Below are 27,046 nucleotides of genomic sequence, written 5' to 3' on the forward strand. Positions count from 1 at the left end.
GGAACCTCCACCATGTTTGACTGTAGGGACCGTGTTCTTTTCTTTGAATGCCTCTTTTTTTTTCTCCTGTAAACTCTGTTGATGTCTTTGCCCAAAAATCTCTACTTTTGTCTCATCTGACGAGAGAACATTCTTCCAAAATGTTTTGGGCTTTTTCAGGTAAGTTTTGGCAAACTCCAGCCTGGCTTTTTTATGTCTCGGGGTAAGAAGTGGGGTCTTCTTGGGTCTCCTACCATACAGTCCCTTTTCATTCAGACGCCGACGGATAGTACAGATTGACACTGCTGTACCCTCGGACTGCAGGGCAGCTTAAACTTGTTTGGATGTTAGTCGAGGTTCTTTATCCAACATCCGCACAATCTTGCGTTGAAATCTCTTGTCAATTTTTTTTTTCCGTCCACATCTAGGGAGGTTAGCCAAAGTGCCATGGGCTTTAAACTTCTTGATGACACTGCGCACGGTAAACACAGGAACATTCAGGTCTTTGGAGATGGACTTGTAGCCTTGAGATTGCTCATGCTTCCTCACAATTTGGTTTCTCAAGTCCTCAGACAGTTCTTTGGTCTTCTTTCTTTTCTCCATGCTCAATGTGGTACACACAAGGACACAGGACAGAGGTTGAGTCAACTTTAATCCATGTCAACTGGCTGCAAGTGTGATTTAGTTATTGCCAACACCTGTTAGGTGCCACAGGTAAGTTACAGGTGCTGTTAATTACACAAATTAGAGAAGCATCACATGATTTTTCGAACAGTGCCAATACTTTTGTCCACCCTCTTTTTTATGTTTGGTGTGGAATTATATCCAATTTGGCTTTAGGACAATTCTTTTTGTGTTTTTTCATTTAAGACAAATTAAATGAAGATAATAATGCCAAAGAATTTGTGTTTGCAATCATTTTCAGGAAGAAACTGAGTATTATCTGACAGAATTGCAGGGGTGTCAATACTTTTGGCCACAACTGTATGTGGCACCTCTGAATTATTCCCAGAACTGTTTTGTCCCCAGTGGGCTCCCAATTCAACTTTCCGATCTTCTACTTGAGCACATCCTCATGACTAACCTTATGGGAAATCAAATAAGAAAGAATCAAGGGCGTGTGATAGATAAAGATAACACAAAGTGCTGTCAGGCTTGTTAAACACACCTTAAAAAGTGAAAACTATGCAAAGTTCATTCTTAATACATGCTACTCAAAGGGAACATGAAGGCAGAATTCTAGTCTGGAAGTTGGTATGGCCTTCACCATACCTCTTTTCACATGTTATATCTAATATGAGTTTGTGCAGTTACTTAAAATTAGAGTTGAGCGAAACGGGTCGAAAAATTTCAAAAGTCGACGACTTTTGGTAAAGTCGGGTTTCATGAAACAAAACCCGACCCTAGGGTGAGGTCGGCCACGAGCTCGGCAACTTTAGCGCCAAAGTCGCTTTTCAAAAGTTTGTTTTCCGCCCTTTTTCAACCAATCAGGATCCACGAACACTGTGGGCAACGTGATGACATAGGCAGGGGTCACCACCATCTTTGAGAAGGGCATGCAAGTGATTGGCTTGCTTTGGGGGGCGTCACAGGGGGTATAAAAGGGCGTGCACACCGACTGCCATGTTACTCATGCTGATCTCAGAATAGGGAGAGCTGCTGCTGCTGCTGATTCTGTAGGGAGAGCATTGGGCAGGGAAGAAGACACCAAAAACTGCTTCTGCTGCTAGCGATTTTGCCTGTACAACACACCAGTCACTGTGTGTGCAGTGCAAGTGGAGGCTATATTTTGCTGGATCAGCTATGTTGGTTGTTAGGCTGCCTTATAAGGCTTCCTGATAGCTGCATTGCTGTTTTCCCACTGCTCTGCAAACTGCTTTTTTAAAAGCAATCCAAATTTTTTTTTTGTCCTGGTGAGGTACTGAGCGTGCATTTTTTCACACCATACAGCGGTGTACGCTCCTCACACAGTACCTGTAATGGCTGTTATCACGGCCACAGTGAAGCTATCTGTGTGTGGCTCTGTAAGAATAAGTCGAGGACATGTTCCGTTCTTACAGGCCTCCACCTTCTAGTTTTGTCTGCTTTTCAAACAGTTAAGTATATTTGCTGTTTGATCACATTCAAAACTATAGAGAGACAGCGTGTCAGTCCGTATACTTAAAAAACACAGAGCGTGACAATTTTACGTACACCAGACAGCGGTGTACGTGCACGCTCCTCTCTCAGTACCGTGTAACGGCTGTTATCACGGCCACAGTGAAGCTGTGTGTCACTCTGTAAGGATAAGTCGAGGACATGTTCCGTTCTTACAGACCTACACTCTAGGGAGATTCCTATTCTGCCCAATTCTATATACACCTTGTAGTTTGTCATACACTAGCCAATTTCTGCCTGTGACATAGCGGTGTGATATTCACTGGGCCTCACACAATCCAACAGTGTCCACAAGTGTGTTCAGAAATTCTACATCTCCCCTGTCCTATAGTGACATTTTTCACACCTGCGACATTGAGCCTGTGACATAGCGGTGTGATATTAACTGGGCCTCACACAATCCAACAGTGTCCACAAGTGTGTTCAGAAATTCTACGTCTCCCCTGTCCTATATACACCTTGTACCTTGTTTTACATTACTATATAGTTTGTGGGATTTTCTGTACATTTTTACCAAAAATGAGGAAGGCTGGTGGAAGAGGCCGTGGAATTGGGCGGGGGTTGCCAGCTGGTAATGATGGTGTTGGTGGTGGATCTGATGGTAGTGGCAAAAGCAAAATAGGACCGAATGCAGGAGGTGTTGAGCCTGCGTCATCGTCTGGCTACACAAGGCCTCAAAGGCTTAGCTTTCTAGGAGTTGGAAAACCGCTTTTAAAGCCAGAGCTTCAGGAAAAAGTTTTGGCTTACATTGCTGACTCGGCCTCCAGCTCTATCGCCTCCTCTTCTGAAGTTGTAAAAAATAAAAGCACTGAGTCGTCATTGGAGGGTCATGTTCATGAACCACACCATTCCTTGTGTCCTTCACCCCAACCAAGATTGAAGGATGACGCAGGCCATACAACTGATAACCCAGGCATGGTATGTGAAAACAGCTCCATGGAGTAATCAAGTGAAATGGTGAATTACCTAGGCCAAGATGAATCTGACATGGAGTGCACTGATGCACAGCCACTGATAGATGATTCTGCTGGTACATTCAGTCAGAGCACTACATTGTCCTCGCAGTGTAATGAGCCAGATTCTGACCCTGATGAGACTCAGGTGCCCCTTCCCGCATACTATACCACCATACACGGTGACACAGAGGAAGGTGCACATGACATTGAAGAGGAGGTGATGGATGACCCAGTTGTTGACCCAGATTGGCATCCATTGGGGGAAGAGGGTGCTGCTTCCAATAGCTCAGATGAGGAGGAGGAGCATCCACAGCAGACATCAACATCGCAACAGCTGTTATCTGGCAGGCCCGGAGCACTCCAAAGACAGGTTCCAAAAATCAAAAGAGTTGCTGGACAGCTTGTCCAGACGGTCAAAATAGCACAGCGTGCTAGGCCGCAAAATGTCTTCCAAAGTAGGAAGAGTGCAGTGTGGCACTTTTTTGAACAAAATCCTCATGATCAGGCCAAGGTTATCTGTAAGAAGTGCGCAAAGACCTTTAGCCGAGGGAAAAATCTGAAAAATTTGAATACCAGTTGCATGCTTAGACATTTAACCAGCATGCACTTGCAAGCGTGGACACAACACCAAACCTCAAGTACCACATGTGCAACTGATCACAAAGAAGGTAGTCAGCAACGCTACATTGTTTCCCCCACTGTAAGCCCACCGGTTAGCACAGCAGCAAATGTTGAGGTGTCATTGCAAGGCCAAAGCAGTCAGGGAATCCCACTGTTATATCAACGAAAGACTGATTCTAGGCCATCAGAAAGAACACCAACTCCATCACCATCATCAACCCTCTTTCAGTCCGCCCTGTCCACCGCTAGTTCCACCATATGCAGCTCTCAAGTCCAGCTCACCCTCCCAGAGACTATGAGTAGGTCAAGAAAGTACTCAGTCTCTCATCCGCGTACACTGGGTTTGAACGCCCACATTGCCAAACTAATCTCGTTAGAGATGATGCCCTATCGGTTGGTGGAAAGCGCAGCTTTCCGCGAACTCATGGCCTATGCAGTACCACGCTATGACATACCCAGTCGCCACTTCTTCTCTCGCAAAGCCATCCCAGCCCTCCACCATCATGTGAAAGACCGCATTGTCCATGCACTCAAGCAGTCAATGAGTGGAAAGGTGCACCTCACAACAGATGCATGGTCCAGTCGGCATGGCCAGGGCCGTTACGTGTCCATCACTGCGCACTGGGTTAATGTGGTGGATGCAGGGTCCACAGGGGACAGCGGTGGTGGGACAGTGCTGCCTAGCCCACGGTACAGGAAACAGTTGGCTGTAGGCGTTCCACCCTCCTCCTCCTCCAGAAGAGAAAGCTCATCCACAGAGTGCAGTCGTACGAGCACTCCATCTGCAGCTGCCACTGTTGCACATGAGGTGTCCCCCTATCGAGCAGCTAGTGGAAAACGTCAGGAGGCTGTGTTGCAGATGATGTGTTTGGGCGACAGACACACCGCGGAGGTGCTGGCCGAGTACTTTCAGCGACAAACTGAGTCATGGCTGGGCAGTGTACATCTTGAGGCAGGCAAGGTAGTTAGTGATAATGGCCGTAATTTTGTGGCAGCCATAGCCCTTTCAAAACTCAGCCACATACCTTGCTTGGCTCTCACCTTGAACCTGGTGGTGCAGTGCTTCCTCAACAATTATCCGGAGTTAACAGCCCTGCTCCAGAAGGTGCGAAGACTGTGCGCGCACATCTGCCGGTCGCCTGTACACTCCATTCATATGCAGAAGCTGCAGCGATTGCTCCACCTTCCCAACCACCGCCTCATTATCGACATTGCAACAAGGTGGAACTCCACCCTGCACATGGTTGAGCGGCTATGTGAACAGAGGCAGGCCATAATGCATTTGTGGGAGGATACATGGCCAGGCACTTTGAGAGCAGACATGGAGTTGACAGGTGTGCAGTGGTCGAAGCTGAAAGACGTCTGTAAAGTCCTTCAGTGTTTTGAGGAATGCACACGGCTGGTAAGCGCAGACGACGCCATCCTAAGCATGAGCATCCCACTTATGCGTCTGCTCATGCAAACTTTGACGCACCTTAAGGAGCAGGCGTCTGCAGCCAATGTTGACGAGGAGGAAGAGGAGGAGGGAATCCTTGATGACATTCAGCCATTGTCTGCTCAGGGACCTCTCCTGGACGAGGTGGAGGAAGAAGAGGAGGAGGAGGATGATGATGGGGATGATTACTTAGGGGAGGAGGATGCATCTCGTGGGGCAAGTGAAAATGTTGGCGTGGCAAGGTCTGGTACAGGGTTTTTGCGTGACTGGAGGGATGTGGATTTGCCAGAAAGTGCTCCTCCAACCAGCACTCGCAGTGCATCATTGACACCGGGAACATTGGCCCACATGTCAGATTATGCCTTGCAGATCCTAAAAAGGGACCCCCGCATTGCCAAAATGATGAACGATGACGACTACTGGTTGGCCAGCATCCTGGATCCACGCTATAAAGGCAAATTACAAAACATCATGACACACGAGAACCTTTCACCTAATATTGGCTAATAAACAAGCAACTCTGGTAAACCGGTTGGTTGAGGCATTCCCAGCACACAGCAGCGGTGATGGTTCTTACACGAGCCGTACGGGCCGGGGGCAGCTTGGCAGAGGTGTTCGTGGTGCACACAGCAGAAGTGGCGTTGGAGACAGGGGTTTCATGACAATGTTGTGGACTGATTTTTCAAATACCGCTCACACAACTGGTAATACTGCATCGATGGAAAGTGACAGGAGACAGCAGTTGTCAACTATGGTTACAAACTACTTTTCCTCCCATATCGATGTTCTCCCACACAGGTCATTCCCCTTTGACTATTGGGCCGCTAAACTAGACACCTGGCCTGAATTGGCACAATATGCCTTACAGGAGCTCGCTTGCCCAGCTGCAAGTGTGCTATCGGAAAGAGTCTTCAGTGCAGCTGGATCAATCCTGACAGAAAAAAGGACCCGTCTGTCAACCCAAAATGTGGATGATCTAACGTTCATTAAAATGAACCATGCATGGGTTTCCAAGGATTTTGTCCCACCTTCCCCTGATGACACATAGGGTGACAGAAAAATGGCTTGCTTTGGCCCTCCTCTTCCTGGGACTTGAACAATTTCGCCTTTTGCATCAGCTGAATGTCCAACATCAACATATGCCACTTTCTAAAACTCCCTAACTGTGCTGCCTCCCCCCCCCCCATGGCCGGGGTCACCACCAAGCGCATGAAACCGTGCGAGTGCCGTTGCCCTGGACAGGTGGGTAGGCTGAATCTTGGGCGCAGGCACTGGCACAGGGTCCCTCATAGTGCAATCAAGTGTCTCTGACGGTGGTGGTGCACACCCGCCGTCAGACACACCGCCGTACTATGAGGGGCCTAGTGCCAGTACCGACGCCCACGAGTGGGCCCCCCTTGCTTGGGCAGGGCCCCAGCATTTGCAATCTTTACCTCTCCCTGCTCCTCCGCTGTGTAGTCTGGGCCGTCAAATCCATACTGGGCCTGACACCGTCTGAGCCTGCCTCCTGATCTATAGACATATATTTTGAATGTGTACACTCTGCTATCCATACATGTTATCCGGGGATACGGTACCCTTTCTCACCTTTGTGCAATCACGTGCAAGCCATACTGGGCCTAACACCGTCTGAGCCTGCCTCCTGATGTATAGACATATCTTTTGAATGTGTACGCTATCCATACATGTTATCCGGGGATACGGTACCCTTTCTCACCTTTGTGCAATCACGTGCAAGCCATACTGGGCCTGACACCGTCTGAGCCTGCCTCCTGATCTATAGACATATATTTTGAATGTGTACACTATGCTATCCATACATGTTATCCGGGGATACGGTACCTTTTCTCACCTTTGTGCAAGCCATACTGGGCCTAACACCGTCTGAGCCTGCCTCCTGATGTATAGACATATCTTTTGAATGTGTACGCTATCCATACATGTTATCCGGGGATACGGTACCCTTTCTCACCTTTGTGCAATCACGTGTAATCCATACTGGGCCTGAGAACGGCTGGCGAGCTGTTAAGCAAGCTACAGCACCTGTGGTTTGCACACGTAAGTTTTTCATTTTTTCAGGAATGACGGTTAGGCCTAATTCTGGAACTGCGGTTGACCTGCACTTACTGGGAAATCATCGTTCGCGAGTAATAATTGTAATCAGTGATCCCCATCACTAACGTTGTTCAGCGGGTTATCTGCACCTGTAAGCGACAAACGCTGGCCTTTTCAGTGTAGCGCACATGCAGCCACGGACATGTAAGGGCATGACACACCAGTTGTTGGCCAGTCTCACGTGCCAGAGCCTCACGTGTCCCTCTAGTAAGCCGGACTCGGACCGCGGGGCATGACGGAGTCTCGTTAGTTAACGGAATTAAGCTTGCAATGTGTGCATCTTTTTTGTTGCTGGATGGTTGAGGTTGCCCGTGTTGAGTCAAATTACGCCGCAGGCTCCACTCCTGGTGGTGCCCTTTTGGACATTCCTTTAAGGTTCAGTTTTGCAATCATACTCCCCACGTAAAACAAACACTTTGCCTTCATGAACGCTGTTTGGAGGGTCGTGACTCGTGGGAATAATGCTGCCAAATCAGTTAACCTGCTAGAGAGATCTTTCGTTGCTCCCAAGCATGACATCACACTCCCTAGGAGGAAGGTAATGCCACTGTGGTGACCGTACTCCTGGGGGCGACACAAGTGCACTGATGCCCAGCCACTGCTCGATGAATCTGCTGGTACATTGACCCAGACCACTACATTCCCCTCGCACGCTACACGGCCTGAATCTGACCCTGATGAAACTCAGGTTACCCTTCCCATATACAGTTCCATCTTACACAGTGACAAAGAGGAAGCTGCAGATGAAAGTGCAGGTTCGGCCTACCCGCCGTCAGACACACCACCGTACTATCAGGGGCCCTGTGCCAGTGCCATCGCCAACGAGTGGGCCCCCCCCTGCTTGCTCAAGATCACAGCCCTTGCAAGGTTGAAATACTGTGCAGTGAGATGGAAGATGGGGACGACGAGGATTCCAGACTAGTACAGGGATTCCCTAGCGAGGAGACTTATTTCATTGTTTTCAATGTTGGGACAGCAATTTTTGGGGAGCACTATACTCTGGAGAATGATAGATGGGGCCCACCATACACTGGAACATTCCAAAGGTGGACATCAGACACTGGAGCAGCATTTACAGGGCCCATTATACACTAGAGCATTAGAAATGGGGCCCATTATGTTTGGAGCATTATTTGGGCCCATAAGACAGTGGAGCTTCATCCATGGGGACCAACATATACTGTAGCATTATGTGGAGCTCATCATATACTGTTTCAAACATTATATGGGACCAATGATTCTGTCTGGAGAAATAGATGGGCCTCGTCATGAGATGTAAAAAGTGAAGTATTTTTCATTGTACTATACTGCTATTTCTCTGCCGTATCGGAGCATGATGAGTTGTGGTATGTGTTAAAGGGGCGCTCTTTTTCCCAGGGCACATGAAAACCTGGAGCCAGCCCTCCCCCCCCACAACTTTAGCCAAATAACCCCCATTTTTCAGTGCGTAACTTGTATTATGAAGTAAATTAAGGTTGACAAGCTTAAGTAAGAAGAATTGATGCTTTTGGCATTCAAATGGGCACTGTAGGTGTGTTTCTTGTCCTCCTCTCACTGCCGACTTTAATTCCCCATTGACTTACATTGGGTTTTGTGTTTTGGTCGGCCGATTTTGCTCTACCCGACTTTTGGAAAAGTTGGGTTTCATGAAACGAAACTCGACCCTAAAAAAGCAAAAGTCGCTCAACTCTACTTAAAATAAAAAAATTCTTGCTGCTCTCCCTGCGAGGAGTGGATCAGTCCGGGACCACAGTCGGGCGTAATCTTGGCACGCTGTAGCAATGATTGATAGAGATTTCAACTAGTCAGCTACCCACAAGAAAGATTTTTCATCCTTTAAAACACATGCATAGCCTTTTAGATACAAATTATTAAAAAGGTATTGGAGGGGTAAATCGTTTTATGATCTCAGCCCATGGATCTTAAGGCTACAATCCCATGATGCATTTTTTCGAAAATGCATAGCTTACCAAAAAGATAAAAATTCATAGGAACAAACTAAACAAAATAGCACACGAAATTCAAGTACTTAATAGGTGCAGAAGATCTGCAACATCATCAAAAACTTGCCAAAAACACATAGTGGGAACATAGACATAGGGCTCCTGATAATGTGAGCTTTCCCTCTGCCATTTTGATGATGCTTCCAGTGCTACAGTGAGCAGACCTTTTAACATGGCTGTTTGCAGAACAGTTATATTAATTTTAAAGACCCCCTATGAAGCCAAGATATTTATTTAAACCAGCTGAACCTGCAGACTATATACAATCTATCATTGTCACATAGTTACTAGGGACAGTGGGTGCCTACTTGATACCTCAAACAAGGGGGCGCCATAGTCTATCCCTATCCCCCGAATTGCCCTGAAAGGTAAAGACACTGGGGTCACATACCTTGCTAGTCTCCCAATCATAAACCTTACCTATTCCCTTCTCCACCCTGGGAGGTGTGAGGCTGAAGAGTCTAGGATTACACTAACCAGACAAATAGGGATGACAGAAAACCACAATCATACAAATGTACTTCCAAAACAGTGTGGAAGACAGCAGCGGGATAAGTAGGATAAATATGCAAACCAACTCAACGCAGAAATATCCTGTACAATTCTCAACTGCCTACTCTAAACACACTGATTTTCCCCTCCAACACCTAACCAGGAATTAAGAATTGTCACTAGCAATTCCCGAGTGCTAGTGGTTAGTATATATACCAGAAGGGAGTGAATAAGGGTACCATTACACTAAGCGATGCATGCTGGCCAGCGGGACGCCAACGATCAAAAAATGGCCTAGGACATTCGAGCACGATCAGCGATATCCAGCGGGGGGGGCCGGTCGCAGCTATGTGTCACACGTAGCGAGATTGCTAGTGAGATCACTGTTGCATCACAAAATCGGTGACTTTTCAGCGATCTCGCTAACGATCTCATTATGTGAGACAGGGGCTTAACACAGAACAGCTGAGTCAATCCATGATGGAGAGCTCCAGGAGATCAACTGAACTGATTAACCATTGCAATGACAGAGCAAGGAAAACCTATACTGTTGAATAGGATGATGCAGGATTTCATGTGACCAGACTCTGTGATCTTCTGACCCCTCTCTGCCATTGTATCCCCTGGATAATAGTATTGCAATTTGGACTGTATATACCTTGGTACATGATAAACTGATTGTCACAATCCATTTTTGGATCTGTGGCAGATCTGGCTTCTCAAATTAAAATGTTTTTCCTTTCAGGCCACCAGGGTTAAATGCATCTTATCCCCACTAGCAAGCTGGTGTTACTGCAGTGCTGCTGGGTCAGCTGATGTTGCTGGTGACCACTCCTGGTCCCATCCTTTAAAAGGTCACTTGATGCATCAGCTGACTGTTGGTGATACAGTTCCTCTTTGGAGACCAACCTTTTCAGAAGCAGCTCTCTGGTGTTCAGCCATGTCTGGTGTTTGGAGTCCTGTTGCTGTGCTATCTGTGGTGTGGAGTTAAGCAGCAGTGTGCACAAGCTAAATGTTGTATTTTTGTTACCTTGTCCCTTTGGTGTCTGTCACTTCCTCCTGTGTGTTTTATCTGCAGAGGTGAGACTAGCGCACCTTGCCGGCCAGTGCACTAGCCAGGACAGATCTAGGTAACAAATAGGGATGAGGTATCCTGATGTCGGCAGGGGGAAGGACCTGCATAGGGTGTTAGGTGAGAACAGGGACAGGCTCAGGGTGGAGCTTAGAAGGTGACTGTCCCTGATTCCCTATTGTCAGGGCCTTCCTCTCCCCTATTCCATTGGCGTTGTGTTGTTGTGCCATTTGGTGACTGACCAACCGTTGGATCGTGTCACACTGGTCAGTCACTCTGTGACACTGATACTTTTAAAGCGAGCGTTGAAAATGTCCAGCATTGGCATCCAAGCACGCCTGCGTGCAACGTTCAATATTGTTGAAAGTGCTCCGCAGAACGTCTGGGGTCATTCAGCAAGAAATTTGGGCTATGTTCTCTCTGACTTCCTGTAATTGTGGCTTGATACAGTGCACCCGATCTTTCAAATGGCCCCAGAGGAAAAATATCCAGCAACGTTAAATCTGGTGATCTTGGAGATTACTGTCACTTTTCTAGATTAAGCGTGCAGGTTCAGTTGTCCAAAAAAAAGCGTGTTTAGTGAATTGCCATAGCCACAGGCTTCATCAATGTACCACGTATAGTCCAATATGTCTTCTTTTTCAGCAATTAAGATCTGGACAATAACCTTCTTTTCTCTTGATTTGGGCCCTTTCAATTCCCCAATCATGGTGACTCTGTACGGGCAATACAACCTTTCCTGGCTGCTAGTTGACGTGTGGCATTCAATATGCCTGCCTCCTGGGAAAGACTGTGCAACGATTTCTATGGAGGTGCCAGAAGTTGCCGTTTGACAACTTTAATTGTTTCCTTAGACCTTTTTGAACATCCTTCATCATGCTTCTTTAGTAATTTTCCTGATTATTCACCAATGGCAGAATACACTGTTTGGACTGCAGATTTCACCTCCAAACTTCTTTTAGAAACTCCCTATGGCACTAGTTTAAGGACTCAGTTTTTACAATGAAGGCACACACTTACCAATTTACACATACAGTTTGGTAACACACGAAGGCATTCGGCAGGAGTGAAATGCAAACACAAACTACCAACGAGCAGAAAGGTTTGCAGCAAGTCTATCTTGTAGTGGAGACGACCGGAGCGACAAGTTGACAACACCAGTAGGCGAGAGGATGTTTCTCGTTGCTGTCATTAGGGTTCATTGGACTTGCTTTTCAAAGTATGTACGGTTCAAACTTCAGTACAGACTTTTGGAAGTTACAGCAATTTTTTCCAGGTAAAGTAGTAGGAATCACCCTGTAGTATGTATGGGGTCTTCCTGGGCTCTTCCCCCAACAGATGGGCTGTAAATACCATCCTTGGAGACAATCAGAGCAGAACAGTCAGGTCATAGGTGTAGGTATGGGTGTGGTTTAGAGGGGGTTAAAACTTCTAAGTGGGCCCCTAATCAGGTAATCCTGATTGCAACTATGGTGGCGCACATTAATAGTTTATGTATGAGAACCTCAGAAGATGACGGCACTGTTCCTAGAATAAGGAGGTAAAAAAACCTCCTCTACAGAGATGAAAACTGATATTACTGTACTGCCATATAGTAGTAGATATCAGTCCTGCAGAACATGTAAGATTACAGCATAGTTATAGATGGTGACTTACAGAGGAAGATCTTTCTAGTGGAGTCATTCACTTTTCCCGTCTTTTCCATCTGGCCCAGACCGACATGACAACATCTTCCAGCCACGACTCGTCTGCAGAGATTACAGCAGACATATGACTTTTCACACTTCCAGCCCCGTCCCCAGATATTCCCAACCTGCACAAACTCCTTATCCTGCGGATACCCCAATTCTGAGCCGCTGCTGCCATATGTGTCTATATTGCTGCACCTACTGCATGGTACTGTGCCCTATAGATAGTAAAAACAAACCCTAAAATATAGTAATGCCCCTTTGACAGTCGTAATAACCTGAGTGCCTTTATAACAAGTGCCCAGTTAACATTTAATAATGTACTGAGGCTCCCTTCTACACAGTATAATGCCCCAACACACTATGATGGCTTCCACATTGGCTCCAACAATATACCTTGGCCCTCTTAGTAGACCACACTATTTTTGTGGGGTCCCCACATATTGGCCATAACATAATTTTGAAAGAAAAAATAAACCTCATATACTCTTCTCCTTATTCCAGTGAGTCCAGCAGCTGGTCCTGGGCTGATGAATGAGGTGATGTCATCGCACCAGGACTCGCGTCCTGTGTGTATCGTGATGTAAACCCTTTGCTATGGACCTGTCATTCTGTAGGCCGCAGGACTAAATCGACTTACAGAACTGAGAACGGTAGTGCAGGGATATCTTATCTCCCTGCTCTGATGCAGAGTGACTGTATTGGCATGCTGCACACGCTAGTAGTTAAAAGTAGTGTATCTCTGCGTGGGCCCTTCGGAGTGTGGAGCGACCACATCCTCTGCCCCATGGCAGCTGTGTTATTGGTGGCAGACTGTGGGTCAACCTAGCTGCTGGAGTTTCACTTTAATGTAGTGGACATAGAAAAATTCAGAAAAACATACCACAGGAAAATAGCCTCACCAAAACCTTGTCAAATGACAAATGCACTGGCAGGATGCGGCAGGCCCCCACTGATAAAGGCTGGAGCAGCACAGGTGCAAACCACTGATAAAGGCTGGGGCAGCACAGGTGCAAACCACTGATAAAGGCTGGGGCAGCACAGGTGCAAACCACTGATAAAGGCTGGGGCAGCACAGGTGCAAACCACTGATAAAGGCTGGGGCAGCACAGGTGCAAACCACTGATAAAGGCTGGAGCAGCACAGGTGCAAACCACTGATAAAGGCTGGAGCAGCACAGGTGCAAACCACTGATAAAGGCTGGGGCAGCACAGGTGCAAACCACTGATAAAGGCTGGAGCAGCACAGGTGCAAACCACTGATAAAGGCTGGAGCAGCATAGATGCACGCTACTGATGAGAACAACCACACACTCACCTGGCAAATTATGGAGGGGTTGGGTGCCTAGTAGCAAAAATGCACACAGATAAGGCTGGCATAGAACGCCAGGTAAGTGTGATGCAAAGTGTCTGGCTTACAGCCTATTGATGACGCCCCTAATATTACCAGGTGGGCTGCCCAGCACTATATATGGCAAATGCACTAGCGGGATGAGGCCTGCTGCATCCTACTAGTGCCTTTGTCATTTGACAAGGTTTTGGTGAGGCTATTCCTGTGGTATGTTTTTCTCTTTAATGTCAAATCTTCCTGGTTTTGTATCAGGAGAAAGGTAAATGTGTCCTACACGTGCTACACCGCACAGGTCACAGTTAATCTTTACCTATGTTATGAAGCTTATTAAACAGCTTCAGAACGCTAAACCATAAACTTGTGTCATCTTGGAGAACACAATGCACACTTTTCAGTCTATACGGAACTAATGATTTTAACTCCACAATTCTTTTTACTTCCCCTTCATTAGCCCATTCTTGAATTTAAAGAGACTCAATCTCCTTTTTAATATATTATTTATTTTTTAACTTTTTTTAATCACATTTAAGGTTATTGACACATTTGGTCAATTATCCCTTTTTAGTCAAGTTCTACCTTATCGATGGAAAAACAGTTTCTAAGAACCATTTCTAATTCAATTGACAATAAACTTGTAATGACTTTATTTTAAAAGAAATGTTTTTGTCTCTTGGTTAGTACTGAGGCGTTTTGGGCAACCTTTTGGCTTTGGTCAAGGAAAGTTGCTTGAAACATGTCAGTAGTAATAATATATACCGTATATATTTTTTGAATGGGCAAAATCTGTAATTTTCAAATTGATGCATGCTGTTCTGACAGCTTGTGATCAATACATGTAAAGCGCATTTTCATCAGTACGGAATTGGCATTCGAACTGACCAGCAAATATCTATCCCTAGTTTCAAACCTCCGTGTCTTACCCCTGTTTATCACAGCAGTTGTATCATCAGAGTTGTTCATTTACAAGTCTACAATAGAGACATCATTCGAGAAGTTATTTCCCCTTTTCACCCTGACGTTTGCATTATATGGCTTTATTAGAGCTCATGTGATAGAAAAGCCCCAAGCTAATGTTAACTTGCCCTTGGGGTCAACTGTTAGTATGAACCCAATCACGTTGACGTTTAGGTTAAAATTGTATAACCATGGAATTTTTCTATTCATGATGGCAGAGAAAGATATTGATTATTGTATATACTGTATATTATATAATCTTTACACACAACCCAATACTGTTGCATTTGCTGTAGGCAACACATGGAGAGCTGTTTGCCACAATGCTACAGGTCATTCTAGACAATTCTCTCGTAACACAAATGCTCATCATTGTGTGTGAGCAGGATAATAGAAATACAGAATCACAATACAGTAAATTTAGTTGAATTAATCATTAGCCCAAACTTAGAAAAACAAAAAACCTGGAGAAATAAGATTTGTGCCTCATCTCGTGGGCTCCGTTAACATCATATTATGTTCTGCATATGTGTGGGGGAAAACTCCTGGCTTATGTACCGAAAGTGGACATTCATGGAGGCCAAAAAAGTGATTTTTGTGGTACTGACTGTCTGCCAGCAGAGCTTGTTTTTTAAATTTGCTTTCCAATATACTTTTTTTTCCACTATTTTGGTAACGGACCAGCATACAGTATGCTGAACTGTACGGTGGCAAAATTTCATGAGATACACCAAACTTTTACCAGGATTATGACGTGAACAGAAGCCATTACCTATAGGTTCTAGTCTCTTTACTTGTTTAAATAAGGTATTGTCTAGTCATATGGCACTAGAAACCCTTAAGCCCCCATTATTCATTAGAGTAATGACAATGCTCCAATGTGTATGGGGGCACCAGTCAACTGATTGCCAGGGGAGATGTTGATCGGACATGTTTTATTTTGGCTGCTGATTCACTTTTTTCTCCCAGAGAGAAGCTGCCACCAGAGATGTCTTTTAGATCTTATGCCTTTTATGAGAAGGTTGTCATCGGCCAAATGAGCGCTCCTGCGTATAGACCAGTCGGCCTAGATGATTGCTGGCCGATCAAATGAGGCATCGTTGGGCCAGCAGACATATCTAAAGTGCACAGGGGCCATTAGTGCTGGATATGACCACTTTTTTTTTTTTTTCTAGAATGCAACTTTTTTTCTGTTTTCTTTCTGGACAAAACAGTTGATCTAGACCAGATTTTTAAATGAGAAAATTGAGACCTACTGTCCAGTGTACAGCCATATTTTTACAACTGTTCGTTTTCAAATGATGTCCAATTCTTCATCTTGGGTAAGATGAGATGCAGCAAAAGGAGCGATGAGTGCTTTCTCCAATCTAGTCAAAGAAGACACATGTACGCTCTGTCGAGTGTTATTGTTGATGGACGTGGCTGTTGGGGGTGATTTAACAAGACTAAACCATGAATGTTAGACCTGTGAAACTGGCCCTGTATGGACCACTATGTCTGGACAGGTTACAGATCGTGCATCCATACTCAACATCTGCATATGGATAAATTCAGCTGTTCCGGTCTGATCAGGAGACCTGCAGTCTGTACTCCATACAAATGAGGACTTTGAGATTGAATTGTAATGCCTACTGCAGCGCAGCAGCACACAACCTACACCAGGGGGTGCGGGTGAAGGAAAACGGGTACACTCACAGTGAAACCACAGAGCAGCAGGCAGGAGCCACTAGGTGGCGGAAGAGTAGCCAGAAATGCCTGGTCAGCAACAGAGAGGGAACAAAGTACCAGTGGTCACAGCAATATGCGTGGTCTGAAACAAGCCAGAGAAGTCCAAGTCAGTCTGGAGCAGGAAAGCCAGAGACGTAAGACAGTCAAACAGTTCAGAGGACAAGCCGAGTCAAATACCAAGGGGTCACAACACGGAGAGTGAGTACTATAATGAGCAAAGTCACAGGGGAACACAGGAACAGGACCTAGATAAACGGGCAGAGGACAAATCAGGGTATAACAGGGTCAGTTGCTCAAGCCAGAGACAGGAACTATAAATGACGCAGCTTGCAGGCAACATCAGGCTGAAAGTCAGACGGATCCCAAATGAGGCAGGGAAGAATAACCCCTGCATGACCATCCCGGGGAGGGAATAATCAGAAACAAACCCCGAACTGGATGATGACATGAATGTTACACGTGTAAAACCAGACTGTTGGAAAAAACAATTTCTTGACCAAACTTCCAAGTGATATGTGCTCCCCTATCTTTATCAACTAAATTGTTTCCCCCAAATGCCAACTCAAGGATCTTGAGTTTTCTGTTTACTTACCATATGTCCACATTGCTTTAATGGCATCCAAACAATCCAAAAAGCACCTTGAAGCTACCACTATAGATGACAACCTGACTGTGCCGTCAGTTTGTTCAATGATGCCAAATTTCTGTAATCTGTGACAAGGACTTTAAGAAGTTTACCAAAAAAAGAATATTTTTTTCATAAAGGCAGCACCAACTTAATCATGGGCTACACCTGGTATTGTGTGCTCTATTCACCTTGCATCAGTAGATCCTGTCCAAGGGAAAGATTTGGCTAAAACTATTTTCTGAAATTCCTTTACAATGTATTTCTTTCTTTTACCTTTTCTTCCACAGAGGCCAAATCACTTAACTAGTATGTTCAAGATCCAACCATTGCATAACTGTGACTGTTTATGTTACAACAACTTCCCCCAGGGTCTGGTTGCACTGTCTTTTCTAAGAAAGTAAATAAAATGTCCTATGTGGTTACTTGCTTCCATTAGGACTTGCTATGTAAATGGATTACATAAAACCTTGAGGTGTACACATGAAACTTTATCTGTTCAAGGAAAACTCTTTATTGTCTGTTCATAATTGATGCTGGATATTACCAGAATGTGCAGGGATTCCACTAATCTCCATGTACTGTAGGTTTCCGGAGAAACCCTGGCCTTGATTTTAGATTTAAAAAGAAAAACAAACAAAGCGGAAAGGAACTCTGCAAGCATGGCGATCGTCCGAGAAAAGCCATGTAGTTTTAGCTGGTGACGGCCAAGATCTCCTGATGGAGCACAGCGGCAATTGAAAGAAAAAGATATTTGGCACTTCTATCCAGTGACGGCCAATATAACACTTTTTTTTTTACAAGTAGTTTTTTATATTTTTCTCCATCCGATTGGAAGTGCCGAACATCTTTTTTTTGTTCTAGCTTAAATACTTTCTACTACCCTGACGTGAACGTAAAAATGAAATGCTTAAGGTAACACCCAGGCATTATTTACAAGATACCCCCGGAAGAAGGCACTATGCGGAAACGCACATTGGGGTGGGTGGTACCATGTCCTTACAGGTAATCCCTCAGGCATACATGTACTTCTTTTTTACTGTCATTGCTCTACACTTCTCTTCCTATTGTGGCTGTTAGCCTCCATGGACTTTCCTTGTGCCTCTAGTGCAGGGTTCCCCAACTCCAGTCCTCGAGGCCCACCAACAGATCGTGTTTTCAGGATTTCCTTAGTATTGCTCAGGTGATAATTGCTTCACCTGGGCAATACTAAGGAAATCCTGAAAACACGATCTGTTGGTGGGCCTTGAGGACTGGAGTTGGGGAACCCTGCTCTAGTGTACCTTTACCTTTGGATACATTTTCCATTTACAGTGGAGAAAAAAAGTATTTAGTCAGCCACCAATTGTGCAAGTTCTCCCACTTAAAAAGATGAGCGAGGCCTGTAACTAAAGGTGCTGTCACACTTAGCAATGCACCAGCGATCCCGACCAGCGATATGACGCGGTCAGGATCGCTGGTGCATCGCTAAGTGGTCGCTAGTGAGCTGCCACACAGGCAGATCTCACCAGCGACATAGCAGGGGTCGGGGATCGCTACTTACCTGTCAGACGAGGCGATCCTGACGTCCTCCCGCCCGCGTCCACACGTCGCTCGTCAGCGCCACAGGAAGCTGACGACGAGAAACGGTCCAGGACGTTCTCGCGCGATCAGCGATAATCAGCGGGGGAGTCGGTCGGAGGTTAGTATCAGACATAGCGATATCGCTAGCAATATCGCTGCTACGTCACAAAAACCAGTGACGTTACAGCGATATTGCTAGCGATATCGCTTACTGTGACAGGCCCTTTACATCATTGGTAGACCACCACTATGAGAGTCAAAATGAGAAAACAAATCCAGAAAATCACCTTGTCTGATTTGGGAAGATTTTTTTGCAAATTATGGTGGAAAATAAGTATTTGGTCACCTAAAAACATGCAAAATTTCCATCTCTCACAGACCTGTAACTTCTTTATGAGGCTCCTCTGTCCTCCACTCATTACCTGCAGTAATGGCACCTGTTTGAACTTGTTATCAGTATAAAAGACAACTGTCCACAACCTCAGTCACACTCCAATATGGTGAAGAGCAAAAAGCTGTCGAATGACACCAGAAACAAAATCTTGGTGTAATGAAATCAACTGTGGGAGCAATAATAACAAAATGGAAAACCTACAAGACCACTAATATTCTCCCTTGATCTGGGGCTCCACACAAGATCTCACCCCATGGGGTCAAAATGATCACAAGAATGGTTAGCAAAAATTCCAGAGCCACACAGGGGGACCTAGTGAATGACCTGCATAGAGCTGGGACCATCAGTAACACACAACACCGCCAGGGACTCAGAACCTGCAGTGCCAGAAATATCCCCCTGCTTAAGCCAGTACGTGACCGGAGCCATCTGAAGTTTGCTAGAGAGCATTTGGATTATCCAGATGAGTATTGGGAGAATGTCATATGGTCTGATTAAACCAAAATAGAACTTTTTGGTAGAAACAAAACTCGTCGTATTTGTGTAAGCAGGTTGCAGGATGCAGTGACGCAAAGGAGGCAGAGTAAGGGTTAACAAATTTAACAATTTAATTAACAGGGTAGATAGATGTTTAAATGGTGAAAAGCAAGTGCAGATTAATAACAGTCCAATTATCAAACTTATCATGTCCTTTATGTTCCTCCAACCCCCCTGGTATCATCTGCTGTATAGCAACGGCCAGGGAGATGTCCACAGATGGGTCCCTTAAATGATGATCTGTATTCTGGCAGCAACAGGCAATCTCTGGTTTTACCCATTGAGCCCCTAGTCCATAAACCCGGCCCTCGCTTCTCCGCACGTGCGCCGTACTCAGTCACTGGGCGCACAGCGCTCTTTACTCTCACTGTCCCACTAGTAGTACCTGGAGCCATCAATTGCAGCCCGTTGCAGCTCCAGCGCTCTTGGTGCAGAGTGCACTGCTCACCCTGCTGTACTCGGCCTGACGGCAGGAAACTCTGCCTTGGTTTCCGATTTACCCAGCCCCCCCTTCCGGGTCAAGGGACCTGTCCGATCCCCTATTCCTTCCCCCGGTCGACATGGGATGCAGCCTTGACAGTTCCGTACTCGGCTCAGTACAGGTACCCGCAGCTCGGTCTTTCTCCTTACATTTGGAGGAGACCGAATGCTGAGTTGCATCCAAAGAACACCATACCTACTGTGAAGCATGGGGGTGGCAACATCATGCGTTGGGGCTGTTTCTCTGCAAAGGGACCAGGATGAATGATCTGTGTACATGAAACAATAAATGGGCCATGTATGATGAGATTTTGAGTGCAAACCTCCTTCCATCTGCAAGGACATTGAAGAGGAAACATGGATGGGTCTTTGAGCATGATGATGATCCCAAGCACACAGCCAGGGCAATGAAGGAGTGACTTCGTAAGAAGCATATGAAGGTCCTGGAGTGACCTAGCCAGTCTCCAGATGTATAACCCCATAGAAAACTGTTATGAATGGGTCACCAAGGAGGAAAACAAGACCAAGCTAAGTCACAGAAAACCAAAGAGGTTGGTAACTATGTGGATTGCAGACCCCTGATCCTAACCACACAACTAACAGCAGCCGTGGAGCGTACCTACGATGATTCTAGACACCTCGTCACAGCCGGAGGACTAAATAAGCCTAAAGCAAGAAAAGGGGAAATCTAAACTGCCCCAGAGCAGACCCCAAAGGAATAGACAGCCCCCACACATGTATTGACGGTGAGACAAGATGAAAGCACAAACATAGGCAGGAAAATAGTGTGGGCCCCATCGTTTGCTCAGCCTAACTAGAAAGGACAGGAAAGGAAAGATACTGTCTGCAGTTACGCCAAAAAAAACCTGCAAAAATGTCCAACACTTGTGATAGCAAAAAAATACCCTGAAGTCACTAGACTTCTCCCACTATATCAGCACTCTGGCATATTCTGAGAACAGAGCAAAAAGAGGCCAATCTAATAAGGGTCAAAAAGCAAACTAGCACATACCATGACATAAAAGTGGAAATTCAGCACAGCCCAGCCGGGGCTGGCTGACCACACAAAAAACTGAATAGACTAAACAATCAAATGTGAACATAAGCAGAGAACAACTTAGCTTGAGAAGGCAGGAACTGGAAACTAAGACCTAAGGAGGCAGGAAAAAATTACCATGGTAATAGGGAGTCGGCTGTCTTAAATCCAGTCTGAGACTCCAGAGGTCCAATCCTCATCCTCATTATCAGGTGGCAGGTCTCTGTTAATTAGATCAGCTTCATTACCTCCTTCCACCACCAGAGGGAGCCCGGAAAGAGAACTCACAACTCCTCTGTCAGTACAACCAGCTCCCTCGCCAGAAACCAGAGGCAGACCAGAAAATGAGTTCACAACTGAAAACCTTTGGAAGGATTTGATAGTCCGTGTTGCCCAGCGACAGGCCCAAAACATCACTATCGAAAACTTTGAATTTGTTAGTTGGCTCACATTTGGACAGAACGTTTGATTTTCTTCCAATATGATGCAAATCAAATGTGTTTTACTATGCGTGGGTCTTTTCTGAGGGGGAAAGAAGGTGTATAGATGTATACACTCCTTGTCACTTGCCTATCCCACCACAAAGGTGCAGGTGTGGTGATAATGTCTTTGGTGCCTCAACATACCTGTTGTAATGTCAGCTGAATAATCAAACCACACTAGAAGAAATGACACCAAAAACGCAGAGAGAGACTGGGTGGGGAACCGTAGTAAAACGTGTAGGTGTCAAATTTGATTTGCCTTGAATAGACTTGCTCAGATCTACCGCTACATGATTGTTATATAGTGCAAACTGTTTTAGTACACTAATCACTCTTGAATTTAGGACTCTGTTAAAGCACTCCATCAAAGTTTTTATCTTAATATATTGCAGTCATCATATTACATAGCATTGTTTACTTACAATTGCTCATTTTGCCTTTCTACTCAGATAACTCTTCCTTTCCGTTAGGTCTATGACCTCATGTGAATAAAAGCAGACTAGCTGACTTTTTCTAAGCTCTATGTAAAAACAGGAGATCAATTTTCCTTGCATGATTCATCACTAGAACTACAATTCTACCTTTCCTGGCAGGTGGGAGAAGCTGAGCAGTTAGGTCAGGAGTTCAAGAGGGGGTTAACTCATGCAGGGAAAGGATATTCAAAATATCCAGTAGCAATATATATTGCTGGACCGTAAAATGCTGAAAACCTTTTTGTTACTTATGCAGATTATTTTCTTTACAGGATGTGATTCAGGTTTTGGAAATGCCACTGCTCATAAAATGGATCAAATGGGCTTCAGAGTGATTGCAAGTGTTCTGGATCTGGAGAGCCCAGGTGCCAAGGATCTGAAAAAGAGATGCTCGGAACGGTTAACCATAATTCAAATGGACCTGACCATACCTGGGGACATAAAGAGAGCTTCTGAAATCATAAGGGAGAAAACGGCAGAAGTTGGTATGTTTTCATGAATATGCACCTGCTTTCATGTGACAGTTTTCGTCTTGTACTTGTACACCTGTTCAGCTGAAAGATTAAGACTTGTAGTTTACTCCATTTGAGGTGACAGACTTCAAAAAGTTGGTGAATTACCATTCTGTTACTGTAATCTGTGAGTGAACTTGTTTTGATTTGGGAGATTTTATTTTTCTTTGAACTTCCCTGCTGACTTATGACCACATCAAAGTTGAGCTGAACTTGGATGTTGTCAGAAATCGGCTAAGAGGAACTGGTAAAACGATAGTTACAAATACTTTATCACACTGATGGAACAAGATTACTTGTTCAGCTGCCAGCAATGTGTAGTGAAACAAAGCTTATTAAAGCCAAACGGTGCAAAGCTGCAAAAGCCCTAAAAAATGCGTTTAAGTAAATGAAAATTGTCCCCTAAGGTTTCCATACGTGTCTGAGGTGCTCTCTTGTGCCACCAAAACAACTCTGATTTGTTGAGAAACTGGCTCTAAAATCATATGTGGAATTTGCCACCACGTTATTAGCAGCAGATCCTTGGAGCAGTGAGCCTCCATGGATTGGACTTATTTGCCACCTTATCCCACAAATGTTACCTTGGTCTTAGAAATCCCAAGATCTCAATCCAATCCATCACCTTGAATTCTTTGTTTTTCAAACCATTCCTGTACAGTTTTCACAGTATAGCCCATTCTCCTCCTGAAAGAAGTCACTGCCATTGGTCTGTGTAACAATAGTTTAGTAAGTAAGGGGGGGGGGAACATCCAGCACCAAGGATGTGGAAAAAGCCAGATTGGCGATAGACACCTGTATAGGAGCTGACTCGTTTTGGATCAGTTATGGTCCTTAATCATAACTAATCCAAAATTTATCAGTTACTGTACTTGTCTGTATCGTCATCTGTGGATAACTCAATAAACCAATCTATGATTTGTTGGTGCCGGATTTCTCTTCTTTTGTTGCTCCTGCACGTTCCCTATGTGGTCCATGCATAGCCCATGGTGAGTGAGTTAGACTTTCTTGTGGTACAGTAAAATCCACATTAATTCCAATGCTTGTCTCTACCAAAAATAATTGCACAGTGCATCACACTGCCTTCTCCAACTTGCTATTTTTCATATAATGCATCCTGGTGCCATCTCTTCTCCAGGTAAGAAATGCAAATAGATCAGCCGTCCACATGATACAAAATAAATTGTGATTAACAGACCTGGTAATCTACTGATCCATGATCCAATTCTGTAATCTAACCATATGAGGCACCTTTGACCGTGAACGGTGGCTGAAATTCTTGGAATGTGAAGGTCACAAGGGGGCATTCTCTGTGTCTGGAGGACAGAAGGTTTTTCCACCAACATAGAAGAGGATTCTTTACTGTTAGGGCAGTGAGAATCTGGAATTCCTTGCCTTAGGAAATGGTGATGGCGACCTCAGTAGAAGGGATCAAGAGGCCTGGATGTCTTCCTGGAGCGTAATAATAATGTATCTTACAGTTATTAGGTTCTTTAGAAGGACGTAGATCTGGGGATTTATTCTGACGGAATATAGGCTGAACTGGATGGACAAATGTCGTTTTTTTGGCTTTTCTAACTGTTACATTGGCCATCTAACCAGCCTGAGGCAAGATCACCCTATAAACCCCACTGTGTTCTCCAACACAGAATAGTGGGACAGTTGAACTTTCTCTCCTTCTCGCCCTCAATGTTTTTTTTCTGTAGTTTGGGTTCAACTTCCCACATCAATGATCCTTTGGAGGTCATAACCCAAATGACCCAATTAATGGTTTCCAACCCTTACTGCTTACAATATGTTAACATTAGGAGCTGACTGTTTCTTTTTTACTTCATCTGTAAGTGTTCCTACACTTATGCGGTGGGCACATCAGTCGTATGTACAGTATATCAGGGATGTTTAAAGGGGCTTTCATAGTGTTTTTTTTTCCATAGGTCATCATGGGTATAAAGTAAAAAACTGAGCAGGTACTCTCCTTCTACTGCCCCAGCATTGGCTCTCAACCACTGGTCCAGTAATGGTCCAGGTTGTAGTGGTGACGTCACAACAGTGCACATCGCTGCAGCCAGTCGCTGATCTCTGAGGCTTGTGCTGTCTATATTGGCAGAGCCGCTGAGATCGGTGATCAGCAGAAGCCATGGTGTGCTGTAGGTTTGACATCACTCCTGTGACCTGTAAGCCATCAACAGAACAGCGCTGGGGAACAGGAGGACCAGCTCAGCTTATTTTATGAGTGAACTAGCCTATAGAAAGACTTTGTGCTTAAAGGAGTTTTCTGGTTTCCATCTCTTCATGGGTCCTATACCTTATAATTACTACATAATATGCATTTAAAGAAATCTATCACCAGGTTTTTGCTACCCCATCTGAAAACAGTATTGTATAGGGGCATTCCAGACCAGTGTCACTTGCTGGGTTGCTTGCTGTAGTTTTTATAAAATCACTGTTTTATGTGCTGCCGATGTAACAGTACTCTGAATGGTGAGCTCTGTATAACCCCGCCCACACCACTGGCTGCTTTTTATGTACACTGTGCATAGGCAGAATAGAGCCTATTAGTGGTGGGGCAGGGGTTATTCAAAGCAAATCAATATGGAGGAATACATGGCAGCAGATTTACTAGTCTAGTGAAAACTTCTGCTGATTATTATAGTTTAAGCAGCCAAGTAAGGGACATATCCCTGCAATCAGGATGTCTGCCTCTACATTATACTGCTCTAGGTTCCGCAATCTGTTGACTGACAGATTCCCATTTAAAAATTCAGTTATTACAGCTAAAATTACCCAAGAAAATGAATACCGTATATACTCATTTATAAGCCGAGTTTTTCAGCCCCTTTTTTGGCTGATAAAGACACCCCCCTCGGCTTATACATGAGTCACGGTCCCAATGCGGAGGTCCCCGGCGTCTCTGGAACATGTCTGTACTCCTCTGCATCCTCTTAAGTATTCCGGCGGCTACTGACACTGGAATTGGCATTGGCACCGTGGCAAATGCCTGTGTCCTGAGCAGGCGGGGACACCGGCGCGCTATGGGGGCCAGGTGCCTGTGCCGCCGCTTGCTCAGGTCCCAGGTACTTGTGATATATTCACCTGTCCCTGTTCCACCGGCGCACTGTCTTCTGTGTCCTCTGACTCTGACGTTCAGGTCAGAGGGCGCGATGACGTGTTTAGTGCGCGCCCACTGCCTGAACAGTCACTGCAGACAGCCGGCGATGCTGAGGAGCAGCGGTCAGCAATGAGAGGTGAGTATGTCATTTTTTTTCTTTAATTGCAGCAGCAATATAGGATATTATCATATCAGCATAAACTGCACTGATATGATGAGCATCTTATGGGGCTAGCATCAACCTTTATTCAGCTTTATTTGGGGCATATTTCTCTATGGAGCATCTTATGGGGCCATCGTCAACGTTTATGCAGCATTATATGGGGCATATTTTTCTATGGAGCATTTAACCTACTGATGTCTCAATTAATTTTACTTTTATTGGTATCTATTTTTATTGTTGAAATTTTCCAGTAGCTGCTACATTTCCCACCCTAGGCTTATACTCGATTCAATAAGTTTTCCCAGTTCTTTTGTGGCAAAATTAGGTGCCTCGGCTTATACTCGGGTTGGCTTATACTCGAGTATATACAGTGTCTTGAATATAATTAGAATTATTTGTCCATTGCCTCTTGTATATTAACAGTAAAGACTTTGCTCTCAGTTTATGACCTAAAAAATATTCCGCTCCACGCATTTGTATCCGTGCCCCATTCTAGTTTAGAAGTAAACATTTGGCAAGAAGGTAGACTGAGGACAGGACTGCTAACTTGTTTTTCAGCATTTCTTCCCTAGAGAATGCTTCATTAATCGCCTCTTGTACTATAACTTAATATAGTTTTTCTATTCCATCACTTAGTGTGGCAGTGCCAGGAGGTTTTCAAATTCTCAATCTATCCAGCAGGTGTAAAGGAAGCACACTGCGGCCAGCTTCTTGTCAGTCTCTCTAACCTTTTGTGGTTTCTGCCATTTTAAGGTTTGTTTTCTTTCTTCTTGCTATTTTAGGGCTGTGGGCACTGGTGAATAATGCTGGATACTGTGCTCACTTTGGAGATGCGGAGCTGTGCCTTATGTCCACCTACAGAAGCTGCATGGATGTTAACTTTTTTGGGACACTCGAAATAACCAAAGCTCTATTACCCATGCTACGTTCATCTAAAGGAAGGATCGTAACTATTAGCAGCCCTGCTGGTAAATATATACTCGCTACTCTGACTTACAATGCTAGCCAGCAAAAAGACCCCAAAGTCGGCTGCCCCCTCCGATATTTCTCCTGACCATTGATATTTGAGGAAAGAAGGATCCAGCTGGTTTTATTTTCAATGGTCTATCCATTTGTTCTCTGGTA

General features: G+C 45.0%; 1 protein-coding gene across 1 annotated transcript in view; it reads left to right on the plus strand.

The window, feature by feature from the left end:
• The window catches only part of HSD11B2 (hydroxysteroid 11-beta dehydrogenase 2), a 65,172-nt gene that overhangs the window by 29,141 nt on the left and 8,985 nt on the right, over positions 1–27,046 (plus strand). Inside the window, exons 2-3 of the mRNA XM_073576205.1 lie at positions 22,413–22,625; positions 26,704–26,889. Coding sequence (XP_073432306.1) covers positions 22,413–22,625; positions 26,704–26,889 — 399 coding nt within the window. The remainder of the gene's footprint in view (positions 1–22,412; positions 22,626–26,703; positions 26,890–27,046) is intronic.

Source organism: Dendrobates tinctorius, unplaced genomic scaffold (assembly GCF_039654945.1).
Source record: "Dendrobates tinctorius isolate UK_male_01 unplaced genomic scaffold, ASM3965494v1 ptg000047l, whole genome shotgun sequence".
In the NCBI taxonomy this organism is placed as follows: domain Eukaryota; kingdom Metazoa; phylum Chordata; class Amphibia; order Anura; family Dendrobatidae; genus Dendrobates; species Dendrobates tinctorius.